The following is a 23,117-nucleotide window of genomic DNA, read 5'->3' as shown; positions in this document are numbered from 1 at the left end:
TCAAGCGCTATGATAAAACTGGCTCTCACGGGGACCACCACAGAAAAGGAAGATGCAGAGTTAAGTTCTTTAGAGTTACCAGGCTCAGAAATTTCAGCCCAAATAAATGCTTCACAGAGTTCAAGTAACAGACACATTTCAACATCAACTGTTCAGAGGAGACTGTGGGAATCAGGCCTTCATGGTCAAATTGCTACAAAGAAACCACTACTAAAGGACACCAATAAGAAGAGACTTGCTTGGGCCAAGAAACACAAGTTCCAACCGCCATGTCTTTGTGAGATGCAGGCTAGGTGAACAGATGATCTCTGCATGTGTGGTTCCCACAGTGAAGCATGGAGGAGGAGGTGTGAGGATGTGGGGGTGCTTTGCTGGTGTCTGTGAATTATTTATGTGGTCCTTCTGTAGCTCAGTTGGTAGAGCATGGCGCTTATAACGCCAGGGTAGTGGGTTCGATCCCCGGGTTCGATCCCCGGGACCACCCATACGTAGAATGTATGCACACATGACTGTCGCTTTGGATAAAAGCGTCTGCTAAATGGCATATATTATTATTATTATTATATTATTTAGAATTCAAGGCACACTTAACCAGCATGGTTACCACAGCATTCTGCAGCGATACACCATCCCATCTGGTTTGCGCTTAGTGGCTTAGGGTTAGGGTTTGTTTTTCAAACAGGACAATGACCCAACACACCTCCAGGCTGTGTAAAGGCTGTTTGACCAAGAATGAGAGTGATGGAGTGCTGCATCAGATGACCTGGCCTCCACAATCACCTGACCTCAACCTAATTGAGATGGTTTGGGATGAGTTGGACCACAGAGTGAAGGGAGAGCAGCTAACAAGTGCTCAGCATATGTGGGGACTCCTTCAAGACTGTTGGAAAAGCATTCCAGGTGAAGCTGGTTGAGAGAATGCCAAGAGTGTGCAAAGCTGTCATCAAGGCAAAGGGTGGCTACATGAAAGAATCTCAAATATAAAATAAATATATAATTTTCTCTATATTGAGTTGTTTAACACTTTTTTGGTTTCTACATCATTCCATATGTGTTATTTCATAGTTTTGATTCCTTCACTTTTAATCTGCAATGTAGAAAATAGTAAAAATAAAGAAAAACCATTGAATGAGTAGGTGTGCCTCACGTTTTAATATATTACCCAGGTGCAGACAGTGTTGAAGAAACAAACGTTTATTCTTTAAACAGGGGCAGGCAAACGACAGGTCAAGGCAGGCAGGGGTCAATAATCCAGAGAGGGTGTAAAGCACCGGAACAGCAGGCAGGCTCAGGGTCAGGTCAGGCAGAGGTCAGTAATCCAGAGTAGAGGCAAAGGTACAGGACGGCTGGCAGGCTCAGGGTCAGGTCAGGCAGAGGTCAGTAATCCAGAGTAGAGGCAAAGGTACAGGACGGCTGGCAGGCTCAGGGTCAGGTCAGGCAGAGGTCAGTAATCCAGAGTAGAGGCAAAGGTAAAGGACGGCTGGCAGGCTCAGGGTCAGGTCAGGCAGGAAAGGTCAAAACCAGGAAACTAGAAAACAGAGACTATAGCAAAGACAAACTGGCACAGACAGACCGAAAACACAGGTATAAGTACCCAGGGGATAATGGGGAAGATGGGTGACACTTGGAAGGGGGTGGAGACAAGCACAAGGACAGGTGAATCAGATCAGGGCGTGACAGTGTCCAAACTTTTGACTGGTACTATATATAAACATCAATTGTCAGTTTAATGGAATTGAATTACACTGAATTCTGTCAAGGCAGCACTGTTAAAGTTTAAGTGCACTTTATGGAAAAATATACATTTGGTTTACTTTAAGATTATTTTATTGTTATTTGTCAAACTGTCTTAGGCTTTACATTAAAATAAAACACATTTTGTTTTGTGAAAATATTATGGTTTGTGTATTATTAACTTTTAGCCTACTTGTTGAGGTTTCTTGGGTGGTCTAAGTTTTCTCACTCACTAAACATCAAAAGTGGTCTCTAATGGGAAGTAATTTCCTCCCATTGACGGAATACATCCTGGCAACAGTAGCCTACTGTACTGTACTAGAGACTGATCAGACCAATGACTGTGTGTCAGACTGACACAATGAGTTGTACAGTACATCTTCCACATTCCCACACAGGCGCCCTGTGTGGGAATGGATCACTTTAAATGGATCACTTTAAACGGCTGCTCTACCACTCGACGATGGTGTGACTTTGGATTCAACTCTACAAAACAAATGTGTGGTAATTTTCTGTTGACCAATGGAATACTAATGTATGTTAATCTGACAGTTTTTCAATGTAATGAATGGAAAGTGAATGTTAAGACCATGCTCAGTCTCTGAGAGGGAGTGTGGGTTTTGAGCTCAAAATGCACAATCCACATATATTCTGAACAAAAATATGTAACAATTTCAAAGATTTGACAGAGTTACAGTTCATATAAGGAAATCAATCAATTGAAATACAATCATTAGGCCCTAATCTATAGATTTCACATGATTGGGAATACAGTTATGCATCTGCTGGTCTCAGATACCTTCAAAAAATTGGTTGGGGCGTGGATCAGGAAACCAGTCAGTATCTGGTGTGACCACCATCTGCCTCATGCAGCGCGACACATCTCCTTCGCATTGAATTGATCAGGTTGTTGATTGTGGCCTGTGGAATGTTGTCCCACTCCTCTTCAATCGCTGTGTGAAGTTGCTGGATATTGGCAGGAACTGGAACACACTGATCCAGAGCATCCCAAACATGCTTAATGGGTGACATGTCTGGTGAGTATGCAGGTCATGGGATTTTTTCAGCTTCCAAGAATTATGTACAGATCCTTACGACATAGGGCTGTATATGATCATGCTGAAATATGAGGTGATGGCGGCAGATGAATGGCAGGACAATTGGCGCTAGGATCTTGTCACGGTATCTCTGTGCATTAAAATTGCCATCGATAAAATGCAATTGTTTTCGTTGACCTTAGCTTATGCCTGCCCATACCATAACTCCATCACCACCATGGGGCACTTTATTCACAACGTTGACATCAGCAAACCGCTCTACCACATAACGCCATACACATGGTCTGCGGTTGTGAGGCCAGTTGGAGATACTGCCAAATTATCTAAAACGACATTGGAGTCAACATTAAATTCTCTGGCAACAGCTTTGGTGAGCATTCCTGCAGTCAGCATGCCAATTGCACACTCCCTCAAAACTTGAGACATCTGTGGCATTGTGTTGTCTTACAAAACTGCACATTTTAGCGTGACCTTTTATTGTCCCCAACACAGGGTGCACCTGTGTAATGATCATGCTGTTTATTCAACTTCTTGATATGCCACACTTTTCAAGTGACAAAGGAGAAATGCTCACTAACTTGGATGTAAACATATTGGTGCTCAACATTTTAGAGAAATAAGCTTTATGTGCATATGGAACATTTCTGGGATTTTGAAACTAGGGACCAACACATGTTGCGTTTATATTTTTTCTACAGGGTTATGGATCTGGTCTAGAACGAGGTATTAATGATTCCCAGATGTACTGTATATATATCATGCAGATTTCAAGTGTAATGTTTACAACATGTCCTTTTTCATGTGGTTGACTCTGTTTGTGACTTTGGGTGGGTCCAGTCCAGTGAGTAGTCAGCAGTCATTTTTGGTCTGTTGTCCGGACTGTAGACTGGGTAGAGGAAATAGATGTTGAGAACTCCCCCTATATCCCACTCTGCATTCCAACCCATGTCTTTATCTCAGCTTTGAAGATAGTGTGGGAGTAGAGGAAGAGTAAAGGGGAGGAGTGGCGTCTGTGAGAAAAGCAGGGGCGTCAGAGGAGAGAGGGGTACTGAGGGTTACAGAACCAGTCATAGTTCCCCAGGAACTGAAATTTAAGGTAAGTCACAATATCAAAGACGTGAAAAGTACTCTTATGGTTTGGAATGAACAGTGTGTATGGAATTCAAGACAAATATGCCATACTGTATACCAACATTATTATGTGTGTATTGAAATAGATTATTTGAGAATCAGTGAAAGTAACTAATTAAATATACATGTTTTGTTATTCTCAGTCTAGAGTGTTGTTAGAGTCAATATATTTTGTTGTCACTCAAGAGTTCTCCCTCATACTATGCTCAGTCCTCATGTTTGCTCCTCTTAGTACCAGGTACCACAAACAGTACAGTTTTCTCATCTGTGAAAAAGCCTAATGTAAACCAGATGAAGAATGTGACGAGACACATACCTTTTTAGAATACTCATTATCCTTCTAATGGATTCAAATCTCACTCTTGTTGTTTCACACAAGGAAAATGGAGTTGCTTAGATTTAGACAGGAGAAGAACAGTGCAGTCTGCCCAATTCTGGAACTGAATATAACATAATAATAAATGCCATTTAGCAGATGCTTTTAGCCAAAGTGACACAGTTGTGTGTGCAAACATGTTCCATGTGGGTGGCCACAGTCTCAAAAGTCTGTCTGTGTCCAGGACACCTGAGTGTGGCCTCAGTGGAAGCTCCCAGCCATCATGGTTCTTCTGCTCATGTCTGTGACTGTGCTTCATCTTTTCACTCTGGCCATGCTGTTCATCGCCACCATGGAGAAGGTGAGACACTCTCCACTGTTAGCCAATCTGTCTCTGTGGCACTCCCTTTCCTGACTTATTTTAATTTGATTTAACCTTTATTTAACTATGCAAGTCAGTTAAGGACAAATTCTTATTTACAATGACGGCCTTTACAATGACGGATCAAAGTCTGAGGAGAGAAACCACAACCATGTTGAATATCAACATACTGATAACACTATGGTGCTTTAAGTAAACCCCAGCGTGACCTTATAAAATATGCAGGAATTAGATTTATGGATATTTTATTACTTCGAAAGCTCTGGTGGAATCCCACAGTGGGGACCCAGTTTTATGGTTTGGTCAGATTGCCATTCACACAGAACCTGCCAGCTGAATGTAACCTGTCTCTCTCTAGTTCTGGTGGGTTTGGTCAGATTACCATTCACACAGAACCTGCCAGCTGAATGTAACCTGTCTCTCTCTAGTTCTGGTGGGTTTGGTCAGATTACCATTCACACAGAACCTGCCAGCTGAATGTAACCTGTCTCTCTCTAGTTCTGGTGGGTTTGGTCAGATTACCATGCACACAGAACCTGCCAGCTGAATGTAACCTGTCTCTCTCTAGTTCTGGTGGGTTTGGTCAGATTACCATTCACACAGAACCTGCCAGCTGAATGTAACCTGTCTCTCTCTAGTTCTGGTGGGTTTGGTCAGATTACCATGCACACAGAACCTGCCAGCTGAATGTAACCTGTCTCTCTCTAGTTCTGGTGGGTTTGGTCAGATTACCATGCACACAGAACCTGCCAGCTGAATGTAACCTGTCTCTCTCTAGTTCTGGTGGGTTTGGTCAGATTACCATGCACACAGAACCTGCCAGCTGAATGTAACCTGTCTCTCTCTAGTTCTGGTGGGTTTGGTCAGATTACCATGCACACAGAACCTGCCAGCTGAATGTAACCTGTCTCTCTCTAGTTCTGGTGGATTTGGTCAGATTACCATTCACACAGAACCTGCCAGCTGAATGTAACCTGTCTCTCTCTAGTTCTGGTGGATTTGGTCAGATTACCATTCACACAGAACCTGCCAGCTGAATGTAACCTGTCTCTCTCTAGTTCTGGTGGATTTGGTCAGATTACCATTCACACAGAACCTGCCAGCTGAATGTAACCTGTCTCTCTCTAGTTCTGGTGGGTTTGGTCAGATTACCATGCACACAGAACCTGCCAGCTGAATGTAACCTGTCTCTCTCTAGTTCTGGTGGGTTCGGTCAGATTGCCATGCACACAGAACCTGCCAGCTGAATGTAACCTGTCTCTCTCTAGTTCTGGTGGATTTGGTCCGATTGCCATGCACACAGAACCTGCCAGCTGAATGTAACCTGTCTCTCTCTAGTTCTGGTGGATTTGGTCCGATGCTGAAATCACAGACCTCTGGTCTAACTGCATTCACGACAACACAACGGGAAACTGGCTGTGTGCTGCCTCTAATGAAAATGGTAAATCCAGTGGAAAATGATGTTTTTTTAATGATACGTACGTATCTAGTCTACTTAGATTGAGGATCTCTCTTTTTATAACCTTGGATTATTCTGTCTGTTTATGCCTATACAGTGGGGCAAAAAGTATTTAGTCAGCCACAATTGTGCAAGTTCTCCCACTTAAAAAGATGAGAGAGACCTGTAATTTTCATCATAGGTACACTTCAACTATGACAGACACAATGACAAAAAAAAAATCGAGAAAATCACATTGTAGGATTTTTAATAAATTTATTTGCAAATTATGGTGGAAAATAAGTATTTGGTCATCTACAAACAAGCAAGGTTTCCTCGCTCTCACAGACCTGTAACTTCTTCTTTAAGAGGCTCCTCTGTCCTCCACTCGTTACCTGTATTAATGGCACCTGTTTGAACTTGTTATCAGTATAAAAGACACCTGTCCACAACCTCAAACAGTCACACTCCAAACTCCACTATGGCCAAGACCAAAGAGCTGTCAAAGAACATCAGAAACAAAATTGTAGACCTGCACCAGGCTGGGAAGACTGAATCTGCAATAGGTAAGCAGCTTGGTTTGAAGAAATCAACTGTGGGAGCAATTATTAGGAAATGGAAGACATACAAGATCACTGATAATCTCCCTCGATCTGGGGCTCCACACAAGATCTCACCCCGTGGGGTCAAAATGATCCCAAGAACGGTGAGCAAAAATCCCAGAACCACACCACGGGGGGACCTAGTGAATGACCTGCAGAGAGCTGGGACCAAAGTAACAAAGCCTACCATCAGTAACACACTACGCTGCCAGGGACTCAAATCCTGCAGTGCCAGACGTGTCCCCCTGCTTAAGACAGTACATGTCCAGGCCCATATGAAGTTTTCTAGAGAGCATTTGGATGATCCAGAAGAAGATTGGGAGAATGTCATATGGTCAGATGAAACCAAAATATAACTTTTTGGTAAAAACTCAACTCGTGGGGGATCACGTGACCCTTGAACGAGATGGCCACATGAACTAAGAGCTCCGCACAAGTAGTTTCCAATTCCTAATCTTACCTCCACTCCAAGTTCACACTCAGTTAGCTTTAGTAAGAAAAAGTCATGGAAGCTACAAAAGGCGACACGACAGGTGACATTTTTACCCGGACTCGAGTATTAGCGATGGAAAAAGCCTCCAAGAAGAAGCTAGCTTCAGAAAAAACTAGCGCCATTAGCCAGGAGCAAGAGAACCCGCTCCCCCACGAGGCACAACGAATGCCAACCTCGCACTCTGTCAAAGACATCATTTCTGAGTTGAGATCCCAACGTACAGAACTAAACACCAAATTAGATGCCATCCTCGAAAACGCTTTGCCTGACATAAACAACAAGATAACCATAAACGCGGGGCGCCTGGACGAGGCAGAGGGGCGAATCCCATCCATGGAAAACTTATTGACAGATGCCATGGAAACAATAGCATATGCTAAAAAGAATATCGAGCATCTGGAAGAGAAAACAGAGGACCTGGAAAACAGGGGGCGAAGGAATAATTGTGTTCTATTCAATCTGGGCGAAAAAGAAGAGGGAAACATGCCACTGATCCGCTACCTGCAAGACAAACTTCCCGAGTGGCTCCACCTGCCCACCGACAGGCCCATAGAACTCGAGAGAGCTCACCGAGCACTGAGGCCCCCACCAGCAGCCAGACAACCACCGCGCCCAATCACCATACGTTTCCTGAGATTCACCGACAAGGAACGAGTCCTACAGGCGGCGAAAAACAACACCATCACAGTGGGAAACGCCAAACTCGCTTTACACCAGGACCTGTCAGCTGGAATACGCCGAAAAGCGCAGAGAATTTGACGAAGTGAAGAAATACTCCATTGATCCAACGGGATGTGTCGAGTTGTTTGGGAACTCGGCTGGGGTGTTCAGAGATTATTATTTTATGTACACCATTTATTTTCCTTTTATGTGAACGCAGCTGTAATTACTATCCACTTTTACCCAGCGATGACTTGCACTAACGTTCGATTACTGCTCGATGACGATGACTAGTACCTTAAATCTATTGACATGGAACTGCCAATGTCTAGGGCATGCAATAAAACAAAAAAGATACTAAGTGCTCTAAAAAAGGAAAAAGCAGACATCGCGCTATTACAAGAGACACACCTCTGTGATGCTGAACATGCCAAACTCCGCAGAGCTTGGGTGGGACAGGTGTATTTCTCATCTTTCAAATCAAACAGTAGAGGCACAGCCATACTTATCCATAAAAATGTTCCATTCATAATAGACAAAAACATATCTGATCCGGAGGGGAGATTTATTTTGATAACTGGGTCACTATATGGTCAACCAATTACTATATTAAACATATACGCCCCTAACACAGATACTCCTGCCTTCATGTCAAAAATTATAACCCTGTTCAATGAGCATTGTGTCTCCTTTGGTGTGGTGGCCGGAGATTTTAATTGTACCCTTAACCCAACCCTAGACAAATCATCTCAAGTCCCCACCACAAATCCTAGATCTGCAAAGATGTTGAACTCTCTTACTAAAGAGATGGGACTGATAGATATCTGGAGAGAGAATAGTAGCTCATCTATGGACTATACATACTATTCTAATGTCCATAACACCTACTCCCTTATAGATTACATTTTTATCCCAAAGAGTTTCATAAATTCAGCCACTTGTACAATCGGACACATAGCACTTTCAGATCACGCCTTTGTCCACCTCCGCTTTGACCTCTGCAAACCCGGCGCCGACAGAGATGGCCGCCTCGCTTCGCGTTCCTAGGAAACTATGCAGTTTTTTGTTTTTTTATGTGTTATTTCTTACATTAGTACCCCAGGTCATCTTAGGTTTCATTACATACAGTCGAGAAGAATTACTGAATATAAGATCAGCGTCAACTCACCATCAGTACGACCAAGAATATGTTTTCCGCGACGCGGATCCTGTGTTCTGCCTTACAAACAGGACAACGGATTGGATCGCATGCAGCGACCCAAGAAAACGACTCCGAAAAAGAGGGAAACGAGGCGGTCTTCTGGTCAGACTCCGAAAAAGGGCACATCGCGCACCACTCCCCAGCATTCTTTTTGCCAATGTCCAGTCTCTTGACAACAAGGTTGACGAAATCCGAGCAAGGGTGGCATTCCAGAGGGACATCAGAGACTGCAACGTTCTCTGCTTCACTGAAACATGGCTCACTGGAGAGACGCTATCCGATGCGGTGCAGCCAACGGGTTTCTCCACGCATCGCGCCGACAGAAACAAACATCTTTCTGGTAAGAAGAGTGGCGGGGGCGTATGCCTCATGACTAACGAGACATGGTGTGATGAAGGAAACATACAGGAACTCAAATCCTTCTGTTCACCTGATTTAGAATTCCTCACAATCAAATGTAGACCGCATTATCTTCCAAGAGGATTCTCTTCGATTATAATCACAGCCGTATATATCCCCCAAGCAGACACATCGATGGCTCTGAACGAACTTTATTTAACTCTTTGCAAACTGGAAACCATTTATCCGGAGGCTGCATTCATTGTAGCTGGGGATTTTAACAAAGCCAATCTGAAAACAAGACTCCCTAAATTTTATCAGCATATCGATTGCGCAACCAGGGGTGGTAAAACCTTGGATCATTGTTACTCTAACTTCCGCGACGCATATAAGGCCCTGCCCCGCCCCCTTTTGGAAAAGCTGACCACGACTCCATTTTGCTGATCCCTGCCTACAGGCAGAAACTAAAACAAGAGGCTCCCACGCTGAGGTCTGTCCAACGCTGGTCAGACCAAGCTGACTCCACACTCCAAGACTGCTTCCATCACGTGGACTGGGACATGTTTCGTATTGCGTCAGATAAAAATATTGACGAATACGCTGATTCGGTGTGCGAGTTCATTAGAACGTGCGTCGAAGATGTCGTTCCCATAGCAACGATAAAAACATTCCCTAACCAGAAACCGTGGATTGATGGCAGCATTCGCGTGAAACTGAAAGCGCAAACCACTGCTTTTAATCAGGGCAAGGTGTCTGGTAACATGTCTGAATATAAACAATGCAGCTATTCCCTCCGCAAGGCTATTAAACAAGCTAAGCGTCAGTACAGAGACAAAGTGGAATCTCAATTCAATGGCTCAGACACAAGAGGCATGTGGCAGGGTCTACAGTCAATCACGGACTACAAGAAGAAACCCAGCCCAGTCACGGACCAGGATGTCTTGCTCCCAGGCAGACTAAATAACTTTTTGCCCGCTTTGAGGACAATACAGTGCCACTGACACGGCCTGCAACGAAAACATGCGGTCTCTCCTTCACTGCAGCCGAGGTGAGTAAGACATTTAAACGTGGCCGCCCCCAGGTGGTGAGGGTAGGCAACAACATCTCCTCCCCGCTGATCCTCAACACGGGGCCCCACAAGGGTGCGTTCTGAGCGCTCTCCTGTACTCCCTGTTCACCCACGACTGCGTGGCCACGCACGCCTCCAACTCAATCAATCGGACGACACAACAGTGGTAGGCTTGATTACCAACAACGATGAGACGGCCTACAGGGAGGAGGTGAGGGCCCTCGGAGTGTGGTGTCAGGAAAATAACCTCACACTCAACGTCAACAAAACTAAGGAGATGATTGAGGACTTCAGGAAACAGCAGAGGGAACACCCCCCTATCCACATCGATGGAACAGTAGTGGAGAGGGTAGCAAGTTTTAAGTTCCTCTGCATACACATCACAGACAAACTGAATTGGTCCACTCACACTGACAGCGTTGTGAAGAAGGCGCAGCAGCGCCTCTTCAACCTCAGGAGGCTGAAGAAATTTGGCTTGTCACCAAAAGCACTCACAAAGTTCTACAGATGCACAATCGAGAGCATCCTGGCGGGCTGTATCACCGCCTGGTACGGCAACTGCTCCGCCCTCAACCGTAAGGCTCTCCAGAGGGTAGTGAGGTCTGCACAACGCATCACCGGGGCAAACTACCTGCCCTCCAGGACACCTACACCACCCGATGTTACAGGAAGGCCATAAAGATCATCAAGGACATCAACCACCCGAACCACTGCCTGTTCACCCCGCTATCATCCAGAAGGCGAGGTCAGTACAGGTGCATCAAAGCTGGGACCGAGAGACTGAAAAACAGCTTCTATCTCAAGGCCATCAGACTGTTAAACAGCCACCACTAACATTGAGTGGCTGCTGCCAACACACTGTCATTGACACTGACCCAACTCCAGCCACTTTAATAATGGGATTGATGGGAAATGATGTAAATATATCACTAGCCACTTTAAACAATGCTACCTTATATAATGTTACTTACCCTACATTATTCATCTCATATGCATACGTATATACTGTACTCTACATCATCGACTGCATCCTTATGTAATACATGTATCACTAGCCACTTTAACTATGCCACTTGTTTACTTTGTCTACATACTCATCTCATATGTATATACTGTACTCGATACCATCTACTGTATGCTGCTCTGTACCATCACTCATTCATATATCCTTATGTACATATTCTTTATCCCCTTACACTGTGTATAAGACAGTAGTTTTGGAATTGTTAGTTAGATTACTTGTTTGTTATCACTGCATTGTTGGAACTAGAAGCACAAGAATTTCGCTACACTCGCATTAACATCTGCTAACCATGTGTATGTGACAAATCAAATTTATTTGATTTGATTTGATTTGCAAAACCATCCCGAGGTCAAAGAGCTGGAAATTCAACACCTCCATGCTATCAAATGACGAGTTCCATACATTGGTAACTACATGGATAGACAACTACACACAAGACAATAAAGATTCTCCTGTTTCTCCAGCCACAATGTGGGATGCTGCTAAATCCACACTAAGAGGTCATTTAATTGCATATACTTCTTCTAAGAAAAAAGCAATGGAAGCACACAGGCTAGATCTTGAGAGGGAGCTGGAATGCTGTGAAAAAGTACATAAACAATCCCTAGACAGCACCTCCTGGAGTCATCTTAAAGCAGCCAAAGCCAAACTGAATTTGGACTACACTCGGGAGATAAAAAAAAAAGTTTTCTTTACTAAACAGAAATACCATGAGTATAGCAATAGGCCCAGTAGATTGCTTGCTTACCAATTAAAAAAGGAGCAGTCAGAGCGTACAATCATGGCTATCCAAACAGCAGAGGATGAGGTCACATATGACCCAAAAAATATCAATTGAACTTTTCATGATTTTTACTGCAAACTATATACCTCTGAGAGAAAACACACGGAGGCAGAACTCCACTCTTTCCTAGAGGGAATCTCGCTACCTAAACTATCAGAGACCGACCAGGAAGATCTCAACTCCCCCTTCACTCCTGAGGAGATCCTGGAGGCAATTACCTCCATGCCACCTAATAAGTCCACAGGCCCAGATTGATTCCCCAGAGAGTTCTACAAAGCTTTTTGGCCCCAGCTCAGCCCTATCTTCATGCCAATGCTGGAGGATTTTTGCAAAAACGGAGTTCTCCCAGACTCAATGCACACAGCTCGCATTACAGTTTGCTAAAAAAGGACAAGGACCCCCTATCCTGCTCGTCCTTCCGGCCCATAAGCTTGTTGGATTTCCGACTATAAAATAATTACCAAATTGCTCGCCAAAAGACTAAACACTCTTCTTCCCAAAATAATAAAAGCGGACCAAACTGGATTTATTAGAGACAGATACTCTTCTGATAACATTCGCCGTCTTTTTGATATTATTGATCAAGTAAACACACAAAAGACCCCTGTCCTGTTGGCTTCACTGGATGCTGAGAAGGCGTTTGACAGGATGGAGTGGAGCTTTCTGTTTTCAGTCTTAGAAAAGTTCAATATGGGCCCAAATTTTATTAAATGGATCAAATCACTATACTCTCATCCAAATTCCATGGTACCTACTAATGGACTGAACTCTGACAGATTCCCTCTGGAACGGGGCACAAGACAAGGGTGCTCGCTGTCCCCGCTGCTCTACTTGTTGGGGGCGGAGCCTCTGGCAGAGCTGATAAGGAGCAATCCAAGTATTATGGGTGTCTCTGCAGGTGGCCTGCAGCACAAGAATTCGCTTTACGCGGATGATGTCTTGCTCTACATATCCAACCCTGAGAAATCCCTCCCTCTCATTTTAGACACAATTGCTCAGTATGGCAAGTTTTCAGGTTATAAGATCAATTTGAACAAATCCACTGTCTGCCCTCTCAATATTACACTCACCAGCTCTATGAAGACACTTTGTCCTTTCCATGGAAAACACAGGGGTTTCAATACCTCGGGATCTTCATAACACCAGATCTGAATAGCCTTTTTATGGAAAATTATCTTCCACTCCTGGATCGAATCAAGAACGATCTCCAAACCTGGATCTCCCTCCCAATTAGCTTAGTAGGAAGAATTAATGTAATCCGTATGAACGTCCTCCCTAGACTGAACGACTTATTTCAGATGCTCCCATGCTATCTCCCAGTATCAAAACCTGAATCTAAAGGTGGTCTTGCCCTTCCCTCCCTTCAATTGTACTACTGGTCTGCCCAAATCCGCAACATGCTAACATGGATCACAAACAGACAAGAGTCAACGTGGATTCAGATAGAAGCCCAATCCTGTGGTTCATTGCCCTTAAGCTCAATTATATTCATTAATAACTTTAGTGAAGTGGGCAACATAGCCAAAACCTTTGCAATTTACAGCACCCTACCAGCATGGAGGGACTGTAAGAAATACCTGGGCATTTCCTCCCAAATATGTTCTCACTCGCCTATAGTAGGCAACCCAGACTTGCCAAAAGCCCTGAGGGATGCCAACTTTAATATTTGGCATACTCTAGGAATCAGGACCTTTTCAGACCTATTTCATCAGAAAACCACTACACTGAAATCCTTTCAAGAGCTCTGCAGTGAATTCGATGTGCCAAGATCCCATTTTTTAAAATATCTTCAAATTAGACATGTAATTTCCTCATTTACCTCCAAGAGGAGGTTTAGAACTAAGTTGAATGAAGTTGAAACCCTTCTTGTCATAGCACAATCCATTAAAGGCAAAATATCTTACATCTATAGACTCCTTTCTGAGAAAGGAAGCTCCTCCTTTACTCCTTTGAAAATAATCTGGGAAAAGGACCTTGGTCTGACTATCAGTGATGAGTTATGGGCGGAGGTTTGCGACAGGGTATACTGCTCCTCTACCAGTGTAAAAATGAAAGAATCTAATTACAAATTTTTGTACAAATTTTATTATACTCCTTTGAGACTCCATAGAATGAAAACAGATATGTCTCCTAACTGTAAAAGATGTACCTCTGAAAGTGGAACCTATATGCATGTATTTTGGAGCTTTAGGGAGATTGCCAGATTCTGGCAATCTGTACATACTGCTGCACAGAAAATACTAGAGGTACAGTTTGATATGACCCCGTGTATCTATCTTTTTAATGCCCAGCAGGACTTTGTTCTTGATCCTGACAGAGAAAATTTGCTTATGACTATTACATACTTTGCTAAGAAATGTATTCTTCTATTGTGGGCCTCTAATACCTCCCCTACATTTAAAATGTGGATTGACCAGATTGTTGACTTTCTTCCTCTTGAAAAGCTCACTTATGACCTCCACAAGAGACAGCCCAAGTTTGATAGACTCTGGTCTCCACTATTCAACTATATTTCAAACTGGACAGAGTGAACGGGGTGACTAGGGAAATGCGCAGATACATGTTGTGTAAGGTACTGTAAAACCTCAAAACGAATTACTGGCTCGTCGTCTCAGCGAATGCTTGAAATAGCTGATAAGAAACTTGATAGTGCTGCTGCAAGTGTTATATGTTTTTTTGTGTGTGTTTTTATTTTAATTTAGTTTTTGAGTACGTGTGCGTATGTGTGTGTGTATGTATGTATGTATGTATGTATGTATGTATGTATGTATGTATGTATGTATGTATGTATGTATGTATGTATGTATGTATGTATGTATGTATGTATGTATGTACCAAGGAAAATATATAGATTAAGAAAAATAAATGCTTTTATTTGACTTTATCATTCATTTTAATTGTATTTTTATTTTTTCAAATGTATTATTATTTTTTGACTTTTTATTTTTTTAAAGCCTGTCACATCTGTGAATGTGGAATGTGTTTTGTTGGTTGATTGAAAAACAAGAAAACTTAATAAAACTTTAAATTGAAAAAAAAAAATCAACTCGTCATGTTTGGAGGACAAAGAATGCTGAGTTGCATCCAAAGAACACCATACCTACTGTGAAGCATGGGGGTGGAAACATCATGCTTTGGGGCTGTTTTTCTGCAAAGGGACCAGGACGACTGATCCGTGTAAAGGAAAGAATGAATGGGGCCATGTATCGTGAGATTTTGAGTGAAAACCTCAACCTCAACCTTCCATCAGCAAGGGCATTGAAGATGAAACGTGGATGGGTCTTTCAACATGATAATGATCCCAAACACACCGCCCAGGCAACGAAGGAGTGGCTTCGTAAGAAGCATTTCAAGGTCCTGGAGTGGCCTAGCCAGTCTCCAGATCTCAACCCCATAGAAAATATTTGGAGGGAGTTGAAAGTCCGTGTTGCCCAGCAACAGCCCCAAAACATCACTGCGCTAGAGGAGATCTGCATGGAGGAATGGACCAAAATACCAGCAACAGTGTGTGAAAACCTTGTGAAGACTTACAGAAAACGTTTGACCTCTGTCATTGCCAACAAAGGGTATATAAGAAAGTATTGAGATAAAGTTTTGTTATTGACCAAATACTTATTTTCCACCATAATTTGCAAATAAATTCATTAAAAATCATACAATGTGATTTTCTGGATTTTCTTTCTCATTTTGTCTGTCATAGTTGAAGTGTACCTATGATGAAAATTACAGGCCTCTCTCTCATCTTTTTAAGTGGGAGAACTTGCACAATTGGTAGCTGACTAAATACTTTTTTGCCCCACTGTACATGGTCATGTGGTTTTATTTTCAATAAATCAAATCAAAAGTTATTAGTCACATGCACATGCTTACTTACGAGCCCCTAATCAACAATACAGTTAAAATAAATATGGATAAGAATAAGAAATAAAAGTAACACGTAATTAAAGAGCAGCAGTAAAATAACAATAGTGAGACTATATACAGGGTGGTACTGGTCAATGTGCGCGGGCAGCGGTTAGTTGAGGTAATATGTACATGTAGGTAGAGTTATTAAAGTGACTATGCATAGATGGTGACAACGGAGAGTAGCAGCAGTGTAAAAGAGGGGGGCAATGCAAATAGTCTGGGTAGCCATTTGATTAGCTGTTCAGGAGTCTTATGGCTTGGGGGTAGAAGCTGTTTAGAAGCCACTTGGACCTTGACTTGGCGCTTTGGTACCGCTTGTCGTGCGGTAGCAGAGAAAACAGTCTATGACTAGGGTGGCTGGAGTCTTTGACAATTTTTTGGGCCATCCTCTGACACTGCCTGGTATAGAGGTCTGAGGATCCCTCCCAAATCTTTTCAGTCTCCTGGGGAGGAATAGGTTCTGTCGTGCCCTCTTCACGACTGTCTTGGTGTGCTTGGACCATGTTAGTTTGTTGGTGATGTGGACACCAAGGAACTTGAAGCTCTCAACCTGCTCCACTGCAGCCCCTTTGATGAGAAGTAAAATAATGGGGGCGTGCTCGGTCCTCTTTTTCCTGTAGTCCATAATCATCTCCTTTGTCTTGATCACGTTGAGAGGTTTCAGGTTTCTGACCTCCTCCCTGTAGGCTGTATAGTCCTATTCAATGTGTCTGTGTGTTGATCCCAATGACATGGAGTCTCATTGTTCCTCTCTTGTTTCTCCAGACTGGCTGCAGGCAGTCCAGTCCCTGACTGTCCTCTCAGTGGTCTTTTCCTCTATCTCCTTCCTGGTCTTCCTGGGTCAGCTCTTCACCATGTCTAAAGGAGGGCTCTTCTATTTCACAGGCCTCTGTCAGGTTTTTGCAGGTACTGTACTGGACAAGAATTGACCAGTTTATGACACCCAGTTCTTTCATGTGTGTACTTACTGTATACTATTTGCGAGGTTTTATCTTTAACCTAGAGAGGTTCTCTGATCATTTTTGTTATTGACACATGTTTATTCTCTAAAGAGCATTTACCCTCCCTGTCCCCTTTCTGCTCTGCTCCACCAGGTTTCACATCATTTGCCGCCTGTCTGATCTTCACATTCCACCGCAAGAAGATCCTGGACGACACCAGAGACCTGAGCATTGGCCACTTTGGCTACTGTTTCATTCTGGCCTGGTCCTGTGTACCGCTCTTGCTCTTCAGTGGAGTCCTGTATGTTCACCTGCGCAAGAGGCAGTGAACTAATACATACATGAGCAGCATTATTCAGTATTACTCGGTATTGTTAGTCTATTATCACTTGACTGTACACTCTTAGAAACAGGGTTCCAAAAGGAATCTTCAGCTGTCTCCATAGGATAACCCTTTTTGGTTCCACTTAGAACCCTCTGTGGAATACATTCTACATGGAACCCAAAAGGGTTCTACCTGGAACCAAAAATAGTTATTCAAAAGGTTCTACTATGGGGCCAGCTGAAGGACCCTTTTAGGTTCTAGATAGCACTCTTTGTCTAAAGTGTAGTGAACAACAGAGACACAATGTACGATGTCTTTATTTTATCTGTGTTAAATATATATATGTATTGTGTACAAACAGTACTATTACTGTATCTGTGAAATACTTTAAATTGAGTCTTCATTTTATAGACTATTCTTTACTGTATGCAATATTGCTGCAGTTTGGGTTAATTCGGTCATTTCTGTGATTAAGTATTTGTTTGCATAAAATCTTCCTCGTGATCAGCAAGACATGCCTCAAGACATGGAATTAACTGGAGAGTGGCTGTCGTGCGTTCAATTCCCCTGTGAAATATTGTTTATCTTAATATGTAATACTCCACACCACATGCTCATTGTGGAGCTCCAGTATGCCACACTATAATAAGCCCAGTAGGCTGTGCCAGAAATATGTTCTTTACATTTCAGAGACACTCCTGTGAAGGGGCAGTCATAGTTGGCCACCACATTATATTATCTTACTGTATAGATCATGTCAAATAGCATCAATCTCTAAATAAAAGTTACCCTCAGCAACAATCCACATCTCATAACATCATTTTTAGGATGGATGTTGGAACTTGGATGAGAGTCAAAAGCATGTTTCAGGGGAGACAGAGGTCTGCCCCCCAGGAAGGCTTTACTAGGACAAGAAGTGTACACCAGTCAGTCGGTGGGAGTCTGACTCCAGTCCTGTTCCTGCGGCTTACAGACCTGGTTGTCTGGTTGGACCGGTCGGAGGACAGTCTCAGAAGACACCTATGAATGAAAAGGTTCTCTTTCATCACCACATAATAGATACAGTAGGGACGGAAATATTACATACATTCTCTTAGGGAGACGCCCAAAAAGCCTTTATTGTGGAATAATATAGCCACACAGAATCTACAAGTTGGAACACAAGTTGACATGGGGATTTGAAAGTTGTCAGCTGTGCACTTCAGGGCAAACGGTGTAGATTATCTCAAGGAGACAGGCTTGGGGGGGGTTGTACAAGAAGGGGAAAATAAGATCATCTGTAACTAGTTGGAGGTAACCAGGCATGCTTGAGGATATGAAGCATGAGTTGTGTCTCTCTTCTATCATAGCTGTCATTATTTCCATATGCTGTATATTTTCATAGTTTTTAGTGGCTAAATCTATTTAGTGATTATACAGTGCATTCGAAAAGTATTCAGACCCCTTGACTTTTTCCACATCTTGTTACGTTACAGCCTTATTCTAAAATATATTAACGTTTTTTTTCTCATCAATTTAGACACACTATCCCAAAATGTTTGCTAATTTATAAAAAATAAATAAATAAAATGGAAATATAACATTTACATAAGAATTCAGACCCTTTACTCAAATTGTATTTGTCACACTCGACGAATACAACAGGTAGACCTTACACTGAAATGCTTACAAGCTCTTAACCAACAATGCAGTTAAGAAAACTGTTAAGAAAGTATTTACTAAAAACATCTCAAGGATGATCAATGGAAACAGGATGCACCTGAGCTCAATTTTGAGTCTCATAGCGAAGGGTCTAAATGCTTATGTAAATAAGGTATTTCTTATGGTCTGTCATTTCTCTTTGCTTATTTGAGCTGTTCTTGCCATAAACTGGACTTGGTCTTTTACCAAATAGGGCTATCTTCTGTATACCACCACTACTTTGTCACAACACAACTGATTGGCTCAAAGCATTAAGACGGAAAGAAATTTTACAAATGAACTTTTAACAAGGCACGCTTGTTAATTGAAATGCATTACATGTGACTACCTCATGAAGCTGGTTGAGAGAATGCCAAGAGTGTGCAAAGCTATCATCAAGGCAAAGGGTGGATACTTTGAAGAATCTCAAATATATTTTGATTTGTTTGACACTTTTGGTTACTACATGATTCCATATGTGTTATTTCATATTGTTGATGTCTTCACTATTATTCTACAATGTAGAAAATATTAAAAATAAAGAAAAACCCTTGAATGAGTAGCTGTGTCCAAACTATTAACTGGTATGATCATATATTTAAAACCCATAAATGTGACAGACATTTTTAAATATATGATTAGATATTTTAAAAACGTATATAAATCCCCCACCCATACAAAAAGTAATATTGTGGAAATGTATTTTCATCATGCAAAACGCACTTAGAACATGAGTTTTTTTGTTCAATGCATTTATTGATTTGAAAAGTATTCCAAAATGTCGTATATTTAAAAACAATACACACGTAGAGATTCATTATTTTCTAATTGTATTTGGTGTTAGGTAACATAATCATTTAAAAAATGTAATATATTGTTATTTATATTTTATTGTAAGTGCAAAATTGTCCTCTGTATTGGTCATTGGGTTGTACATATAAAAAAAAGTACATTACAGTCAGTGAGTTGGTGAAAAACATAGTTGCGGCATCCAGGTGCCCACGACAGAAGACATTTCTTGACAAGCTCTTATTTAAAAAAAATGTGCATTACTATAGCATTTTTGTATGTTCTCTATAGTTATGTACTTGAAAATGTATAAATTAACCAATTCGGCACATTTGGGCAAACTCCTGGCAGACTCCCATAGGGCAGCGCACAATTGGCCCAGCGTCCTCTGGGTTTGGCCGGGGTAGCCATCATTGTAAATAACAATTTGTTCTTATCTGATTTGCCTAGCTAAATAAAGGTTAAATCAAAAAATCAATAAAAAAACTTGTTACAAAATATTGCGATGTAATTATTCCCCGTGTCAGTCTGAAACTGTGCAGACACATTGCTCCCATCTTGTGGACAAAATCTAACTCAATATATGGCCTTTCTCTTTTTTTTTGCATTTCAAAGATGTTGGAACAAAAACATTAAATGGAAAACATTTTTTTTTTGGTTTGTATTATATTTTAACTGATCTAATGTGTTATATTCTCCTACATTAATTTCACATTTCCACAAACTTCAAAGTGTTTCCTATCAAATGGTATCGAGAACATGCCTGTCCTTACTTCAGGTCCTTACTTCCGGTCCAGGTGTATTGATATATTATGCGTGTATTCACGTTTGGAACGGCACATTTCAAACCAATTTAAAATGTTATACTTAACATGGTTCGAGCACTAAGGTACGTTAGTTAGATTTAATTGTATGAACAGTTAACTTTAGTTCAAGGTCGATATCGTAGCTAAACGTTTTACCTTTGGATTGCCACAGGAAATGGCAGGATTGTAGCTCTAGTTTAGATCCATTTATTCTCAGTTGTGCCTTGCAAGTGCTTCGCCAACTGATCTATTTTGTTCGCTACACTCGCATTATAACATCTGCTAATCATGTGTATGTGACCAATACAATTTTATTTGTATTAATGTGGATATAAGCATTTCGCTACACCCGTAATAACGTCTGCTCTATGTGTGTGCGACCAATACAATTTGATTAGAATAAAATGTGATTTGATTCGGAGTGGATTAAACTCGGATGGAAGGATTGCATTGTTTGACCTGGCTGAAATGTGACGATTTTTGCTCTTGCTCCGCTCAGAACAGTATGACAAAGATGACCCTGAAGCGTACGACGACATGTCTGTCCTAGATAAGATACAATATGTTATCTGTAGATGTAATGGAGATGCCTGTGTGAACATAATTATGATTACTTTCATATCATAGCCATCAACATCTGCACAAAGTTGATTGTCAACAATGATTATATGGAGTGGAGTGTGTCCTTTACTTGACCGATAGGTGTCATTGTTGCTTTAGACCAGTGGTCACCAACCGGTCCGTCGCAATCAACTGGTCGATCTTCAAGGCTTTCCGAGTCGATCACCAAACATTTCTGTAGAAAAGCCAAAGGCTTTTGCGCTCGTATTTGTATGCTATTCGTGTTGCGCTGTTGGATTCTGCACTTGATACAGAAGCCCTGCACACCGGGTATGGCAAAGTGTTCCCATTTTAAACCATTTAATTTGTCTGAGAAGACTAATTCTGCCTGCAGGCGGCGGAGAGATCTGTGGCGAAATCGAGTTCGCCTACTGTGCTAGCCAATCGGATAGCTCAAGTCACCGTTCCTACAGTTTCCAATACCTCCGCCACAGAAAAGTTTGATACTAGACCAGGTGAGATTTCACAACTTTTAAAACCATGACCAGAGAGACTGTCAAAGAATACAGCCAAGAGCTGCTGTTTTTACGAGTGAGTTCATTTCTTAAGTTTTTATTCTACACTGTTAACTGTTTTTATTGAACGTTTTTATTATAATTAGAATCTCATCCTGTGTGGCTCAGTTGGTAGAGTATGGCGCTTGCAACGCCAGGGTTCGATTTCCACAGGGGACCAATATGAGAAACTGTATGAACTCACTACTTACTGTAAGTCGATTAATATACAAGTGTCTGCTAAATGAATTAAATGAATGTCTAAATGTAATATTGAGGAATATTTCACTATCTTATCTTAGGTCATAAGAACAACATGAATTTGTGCAGTGCAACTCAAGTTTTGGCATCAGTGTCACTGGATGAAAGGAATGAATAGAGCAGGGACAGTGAGAGATGGACCCTCTACTGCTCTCTCCGTTCAGACTTTTGACTTCAGTGCGTTCAAGACAACTGGGAACTCTGGGGAAGAACCAGATCCAACTGAGAAATTGTTTTAAATGGTTATCCAACACGGAATTCGAAGGTGGAAACTCTGGCCTCTTTCTAGAGCTCAGACTTTCATACTTAAAAAAGGACTGACATCATGATTTGGCAGCATTTATTTAACTGGGATTCCCAGTTGTCTTGAAAACACCATGACCATCAGATGCATCAGTCCAGTAAAAGAAAAAAGCAACTTATTTCAATTTCTGCTCAGCTGTGCCTTGCAATCGCTCCACCAACTGATCTATTTTGCTGGAGTCAAAGCTCGAGTTTTGAAATCTAATATGGTCTGAGAACAATATTGGCGTTATAGGCATATAGCCAATATGCTGTGGAAATGTCGGCTATTAGGCCTACTGCACAAACTTTATTTCTACAACTGTTTTATTCATTTAATCTATTTATAAAAAAAATGAACAGCAGATCTCAGCTTGCTTTTTGATTGCGAAAGGGATCTTGACTCAAAAAAGGTTGGTGACCACTGCTTTAGACCAATTTCTAGTTTCCATTCAATCTCCTTTAAATGTACAATATTTTCAAAAGAGGTCCTCACAGTATATGAAGGACAAGTTTGAGTCCCATGATGCCAAAATCTCGGTGAGTCTATTTGCATAGTTAAACTTCTTTGCTGAAATCTTTGAGCCCTACTCGGTGAGTCTTATTGTTGTTTCTCTTTGCCACTATAGAAACTCATGGCATGTGGTGTTCAGATGGACAGTGACCAGGAAGGTGGTGTTGAAGAGGTGAGTCAACTGCAAGTAAAGAGTATGAGTCATTAGCAGCAAAACGGCACAATACGGTGCAGAGCGTTCGATTTGGCTGCCAGGGGGCAAGGAGT

At 41.9% G+C, this 23,117-nt stretch overlaps 1 protein-coding gene across 1 annotated transcript; it reads left to right on the top strand.

Moving 5' to 3' along the window:
• Nucleotides 1–3,740: 3,740 nt before the first annotated feature.
• LOC118389628 (epithelial membrane protein 3-like) lies at nucleotides 3,741–18,646 on the top strand. The gene is made up of 5 exons (XM_052526574.1): nucleotides 3,741–3,888; nucleotides 4,484–4,600; nucleotides 5,960–6,062; nucleotides 16,903–17,043; nucleotides 17,232–18,646. Exons 2-5 carry the CDS (start codon nucleotides 4,523–4,525, stop codon nucleotides 17,405–17,407), a joined length of 498 nt encoding a protein of 165 aa, XP_052382534.1. The 5' UTR covers nucleotides 3,741–3,888; nucleotides 4,484–4,522; the 3' UTR covers nucleotides 17,408–18,646.
• The last annotated feature ends 4,471 nt before the right edge of the window (nucleotides 18,647–23,117 follow it).

Source organism: Oncorhynchus keta, chromosome 10 (genome assembly GCF_023373465.1).
Source record: "Oncorhynchus keta strain PuntledgeMale-10-30-2019 chromosome 10, Oket_V2, whole genome shotgun sequence".
NCBI classification, from domain to species: Eukaryota; Metazoa; Chordata; class Actinopteri; order Salmoniformes; family Salmonidae; genus Oncorhynchus; species Oncorhynchus keta.
The sequence above is the reverse complement of the archived record's forward strand: the minus strand, read 5'-3'. Positions and strand labels throughout refer to the sequence as shown.